This window comes from Caretta caretta, chromosome 23, assembly GCF_965140235.1.
Source record: "Caretta caretta isolate rCarCar2 chromosome 23, rCarCar1.hap1, whole genome shotgun sequence".
NCBI lineage: Eukaryota > Metazoa > Chordata > Testudines > Cheloniidae > Caretta > Caretta caretta.
The window spans coordinates 8415212-8421211 of record NC_134228.1 but is presented as its reverse complement, the minus strand read 5'-3'; the positions used below and the strand labels follow the sequence as shown (position 1 = coordinate 8421211).

At 56.5% G+C, this 6000-nt stretch overlaps 1 protein-coding gene across 1 annotated transcript in view; it reads left to right on the top strand.

Moving 5' to 3' along the window:
* Positions 1–936: 936 nt before the first annotated feature.
* LOC142069915 (maestro heat-like repeat-containing protein family member 2A) overlaps positions 937–6000 on the top strand; it is a 31858-nt gene continuing 26794 nt past the window's right edge. The window contains exons 1-4 of the mRNA XM_075122676.1: positions 937–1072; positions 2325–2425; positions 4089–4214; positions 5451–5530. Of these exons, the coding sequence (XP_074978777.1) occupies positions 937–1072; positions 2325–2425; positions 4089–4214; positions 5451–5530 (443 nt within the window). The remainder of the gene's footprint in view (positions 1073–2324; positions 2426–4088; positions 4215–5450; positions 5531–6000) is intronic.

Sequence of the window (6000 nt, the reverse complement as noted above, 5' to 3'; positions counted from 1 at the left end):
CTGCCCCTTGTCCTACTCCAGCCCTGCTCTCGCTCCAGCCTCGCTCCACCCACGCCCCGGCCTCCTGAGTCCAGCTCCAACCACGAGGCCTGACCACCTCCAGCACCTTTGCTGACACCATCACTTCCAGAGGGAATGGCACTGAGGTTGCCGGGGGAACAGGCATTCTCCGGTTGCCTGGAGCCATTGTTCCATTCACCAGGACAGTCCGATGCCAGGACAGTCCCCCTGAGCTCTGGAGAGGACTAGAGGTGCCTTAGGACGCCTGCCGTGCAGCTGCTGCAGAGTCAGCAGTTGACACTGGGTGAGGAATGGAGCCCCCCAGGGCAGGGGCCATTCAGGAGACCCAGCGTGGGGGGAATCAGGCCTGGGATTCTCTGCAGCGGCTGCTGCCACACAGGCCTTGGAGAGACGAGCTGCGAAATCGCCACAAAGCTCTGCCCCGGCACAGCCTGCCTGCCCGCTGCTCTCCCGCCTTCTGCTCCTTCCCCTTCACGGTGGTGTCAGAGCAACTCCTGCTGCTCACCAGACCGCCCCCCGCACCCCACCCCGCTTCCCTCCCCCACCTGGGACCTGCCACGGCCCCAATATTCCTGGGGGAAGGGATCAGGGTAATTTCCCTGGGCAGGAAGAATCCTGAGTGGTTGGATGCAGCCTGTCTGCTGGGCAGTTTGTGAACCAGCAGAAGGAGAGGCGGGAGTGACCCGGGGGAGGCCGTTTGGCCTGCGGGATGGGCCTGGGAGTCCGGAGACCTGGGTTCTAATCCTGCCTGTACTGCTGACTGCCTAGGTGACTTTGAGCACATCCATTGGCTTGTTTCCCTGCTGGCAGCTGTAGGCGCTTGTGGAACGGCAATACGTGGACTGGCTCTGACGCTGAACGGGGCAGTCGCCTCTCATCTCTCACAAGCAATGCCTTGTCCTGGCTTCTTGCAGGATGGCTGAGGAAGTCCGCAAGGTCCCCTTGAAGCCCATCCTTGCCTGGGAGGAGACGAGACCTCCTCGAAGGAAGAGTCCGCAGAAGAGCCCACAGCAGCAGCAGGAGCTGTGTGTGCCTCAGCCCTTCCATGCTGGTGAGTGGGTGCCTCCTGGGTGGGCGGAGGGGCTGCAAAAATGGCAGGGGCCATGGCCCTGCATTGCGGTGGGGCTTGGCCCCTCTGGGGGTTGGAGTTGCAAGACCAGGGTGTCAGTGGCAGGAGAAGACTCTATCACCTTTGTACAACTCTGGGCTGCCATGAGATGGAGAGACAGGAAAACCCAGGCAGGGGGGAATGGCCCTTCCTGCTGGCAGCAGCTGCAGCCCCTACATCTGATCGGGGCATTAGGGGCGGCAGCAGAAGCATCAGGTGGAGACTGACTGAATTGCCCACCCCGATCCGTCACACACAGGGTCGGAAGATGTTTTCCACCAGTCGAAGGGGATGCTCTGTGCACGGTGGGTTTTCAAGTTGCAGTGGGGGAGGTTTAGATTGGATATTAGGAAAAACTTTTTCACTAAGAGGGTGGTGAAACACTGGAATGCATTACCTAGGGAGGTGGTAGAATCTCCTTCCTTAGAGGTTTTTAAGGTCAGGCTTGACAAAGCCCTGCCTGGGATGATTTAACTGGGAATTGGTCCTTCTTCGAGCAGGGGGTTGGACTAGATGACCTTCAGGGGTCTCTTCCAACCCTGATATTCTATGATTCTAAGCCTAGGATTGCAGGGCGCCGGCCAAAGCATGAGATGCCCCCTGATGTTGCAGCCCCATCTGCTGGCTCCTTTGCAGGGGGGTGACGCATGGCACAGCACAGGGCATTTGGGTGTGGGGGTTGATGATGGGAGCCCAGGGCTTGCCCAGGTTACACCCCGTGACTGTCGATGGCAGGAGAGGCAGTCAGAGGAAGCAGAACGGGCAGGCCCTGGGTCCCCGTATCCCGCGCAGACTGGGTAGCTCCTCCCTCTCCCGCAGCGGGGAGCAGAGCGATTCACTGCCAGTCCCTCTGCCCCCTCCAGCAATGGCCCGGAGAGCGGGGACACCACTCAGAGCCTGACATCATGCCTCCTTCCAGGTGTGGCGCTCCCCAAATCCCCAGGCTCAACCTGCATGCTGGGTGCGGGCAGGGAAGTGGGGTGGCCGCTGGGAACCAGGGCTCTGACTGGATCTTTGCTGGGCTAAGAAGCAAAGAGTTGGGGAAACCAAGGATGGCTGTGCCAGACCCTGTTGTGCATCGGGGCTGCTACCCAGCTGGGGTGGGAGCGGGGGGCAAGGGTTTCTGCTAAGATCTCTGTCACCCAGCCTGCAGCTTGGCAGCCCCAGGTATTACCACTGCTCTGTCTTTGATCAGATTCACCATCACCTGGGAATGCCTCCTGTTTTATGGGGCCAGACTCGCAGGAGAAAGAGACCCTAGACTACATCAACACCTTTCTCAAGGGCAATGAACAGGTACCAAGAGCCCTCCTCTGATCTCTCAGCTACTGCCCTGTCCACATGCAGTATCCGTCCTTCTCCGGATGAGGCATGGATTCTAAGGCCAGGCGGGACCACTGTGACCTCCTGTATAACACAGGCCAGAGACCTGCCCCCAAATAATTCCTGTTTAAACTAGAGCATCTTAAAAACATCCTCTCTTGAGTTACAAAAGGCACCCACCATGCCCCTTGCCCACTGGATTTGGCCAGTCTCCAGTGTGATGGGTTGCCCCCCTTTGAGGTGCCACCTGATGTACTGGCTTATCACTGAGCCCGCCTGTTCTGCCAGCCTGGGCCCCCGTTACCTTGTCTTGTTGGGTTCGGCTCACAAGCCTCTTCCAGCCATACACACAGGCAGGGCCACACCCAGCTGCAGAAAGACACAGACACTGAGATCAGCTCTGGGAAGACTCAGTTGAAGGGCCTTGTCCCAGTTCTCTGGTGCCCACCTCCTTTGGAGTACGGACCCAAAGGTTTTATGACATTCGCCCCCTCCCTCGATGTCGAGAGAGGTATGAACAACTCTTTGCCCCTCCTCCCAGTTACTAATTTATACTACAAACTGGGTTGTGGTATAAACAAGAAACAAGATGATTAACTACAAGAGGTAGATTTTAAGCGGTTAGAAGAGATAGCAAACAGAACAAAGCAGATTACCCTAGTAAATAAAGAAAACACACAAACGAAGCTTTATACACCAGATAGATAGGATATCCATTAGCAAATTCTCCCCGAGTGACAAACAGGTTGGCAGATTCTTAAGGCAGAAGCTGCCTTGGTTTTGCAGCTTGGATTTCCCAGGTTTTCTTGCACAGGCTAGGAATCTCTCTCTCTAGCCTAGGACCATCACTTCTCATTGTTCAATCTTTGTCTCTCAGGTGTTTCCAGGTATCTTATTGCAGGGAGTCTGAGGTCCCGTCCCGTCCCCCCTGCGATTTTATTGTTCCTCTTTTATCTTCTCTTCCCACCTGCTGGATAACTCTTTTGCTGTGACCTGGATCCAACAGGTCCCGTTCTGTCACGTTATCTCGGGGAGGTTTCTGTTGCACACAGTTCCTGGGGTAGCCCTAATGTTTGTGCATTTCCTCCAGGAGCCAGTGTTTGGCTTTTTTGCTATTCTACCTGAAAGGCTGTTTTGAACCTCACAGTGTTTTTCAGGAACACATACACAGCTCAACTTCAGAACGTCACATACAACGATAGCACATGCAATCCAATGAGACATTAATGTCTAGCAGATAAAGACTTTTAGACTGATACCTTACAAGACATACTTGGTACCAAACATATCCTAATTATATGACCGTGGCGAATATTGGGGTATCAGGGTGTCACACCCAGATGTTCCTCCCACTCTAGCAAGCCCCCCAGTAAGACTGTCTGGATGCTTAGCCCCCATGTTGCAGTTCCTCTTTGGACACCTACCCCGTGAGATCTGCTCCCTCTCTGCTCTGGTTTCACACAGAGCTGCCCTGCCCTCCCCACATAGTCACTCCTGTTCGGAGATGAATGGCCTTCTGGCCTTCAGCATATCAAAGCCTGAGCAGCGCTGGGGGGAAGCTTTCTGACATCTCTCCCACTGGCAGCTCCTTTCCACGCTAACCTTCCTGTTTTTGTCTAATCTCTGCGGGGCATAGGAGGAGGCCAAGAAACTTGAATTCTTGGATCGTGTCATCACCATCAGCAGGGCCGCCCTCACGAGGCACCCAGAACAAAACCTGGCAGCTTTTCTCTGCAAAGCCCTCCTTGTGGAGAAGATAAAGGTGAGTAAAACACACACTCGGGCTATGTTACTTGGCGGGTTTAGTGATTGGCCTGGAGAGCTCTGCAGATTTGTCTACCTTCAACTGCCAATCGCTGGATCGTGTTGGACGTTTGTCTGTTAGACTGAAGAGCCCATTATCAAGCATTTGCTCCCTGTGTAGGTACTTACAGACTATCATCAAGGCACCCTGTAACCTTCTCTTTGTGAAGCTGAACTGATTGATTTCTGGAGTCTCTCACTATAAGGCATGTTTCCCAGTCCTTCAGTCACTCTTGTGGCTCTTCTCTGACCCCTCTCCAATTTATCAACATTCTCCTTGAATTGTGGGCACCAGACCTGGACAGAGGATCCCAGCAGAGGTCGCACCACTGCCAAATACCGAGGGAAAATAACCGCTCTAACAACTGGAGATTGCCCTGTTTGCACAGTCCAGGATGGCATAAGCCCTTTTGGCCCCAGCCTCGCACTGGGCGCTCCTGTGCAGCTGATTACCATGACTGCCAAGTCTTTTCCAGAGTCACCGCTTCCCAGGTTAGAGACCCCATGCTGTGAGTGTGGCCTGCGTTCTTTGTTCCTGAACATGTCACTGTATTGAAACATAGGTATTTCCCTTGCACCCAGCTTCCCAAGTCACCAGGTCGCTCTGTATACACCAGTCTCCCTGCACAGAGCCCCAACACTCCACAGTCAGTGCCCACTAGGGAACTAGCAACAAATCTGCTCCGTAGATTTGGAAAGTCTTTGCTCTGCGGCGCTGCAGAAAGCTTTCCGGAGCTTACCTCCCTTCCCTGAATGTGGGACAGAGTGTGCTGGTGGGTGGTCCAGTGGGCTGGGGCTCAGTTCCTCAGTGAGACCTTTGGGCAAAGCACTTCCCCCTCTGTGCCTCAGTTTCCCTCCCATGCCTTGTCTCGTCCAGTTAGCTCGTGAGTTCTCTGGGGCAGGGACTGGCTCTCACCGTGTGTGTGCAGCACCTGGCACAAGGAGCCTGATCTCAGGTGGAGTCCCTGGGTGCTAATGCTGATGGAGCCTTTGCAGTGCACTGGTGCGTGATGCTCGGGCACTGATCACAGGCCCTGCACTGCGCTCCCCAGCTGGAGCCCTGCACACCGTCAAGCCCACAGCAGGACGACCTGTCTGCCGAGGCCACGTGTTGCAGGCCCTGCGCTTTGCTCCCCAGTCGGAGCCTTATGGGAGCTCGGAGCCCGGCTGGCACTTCCCCACATTGTCTCCCCAGGAGCTGATTGATCTTGAGTCCGTCGACTCCCTGACCAGCGGGGTGCGTCAGCAAGCAATGCTCGCCATCATGGAGCTGAGGTACCCAGCCTGCCCGCGCAGCCCCAGCTAGTGCTGTGTGCAGCCAGACACGCCAGCCTCTTGGCATGGCCAGTTCTCCAGGGCATTGCCCCCTCTGCTCCTCCCCCGTCTTCCGATTCCCCCGGGCACGTGGCACCCGTGGGTTGGTGGTGGAGGATCCTTCGGTGCCTGGCGACCTCTCCAAGTGGCCGTGTGAAGATGTGGGGGAGGGAGCGAGGGGGTTGGACCGGTCCCCTCTGGGACCCGCAGGCAATGGCTCCGGGGGGAGAGGGGCAGTTGGGCACTGCCAGAGCGGAGCCACCAGAGTCGCCGCCAGCTGTGCCAGCTGCATCCCACCGGCAGCTCAGCGACTCCCTGTGGCTCAGAGGCTGGGCAGGCTGAGCCCTGGCACGTGGCACAGCCTGCGCCAGGGAGGGCTCTCTCTCAGTGCCGCTGGCGCCCTGCTCTCAGCTTCCCAGAAGCCTGCCCAT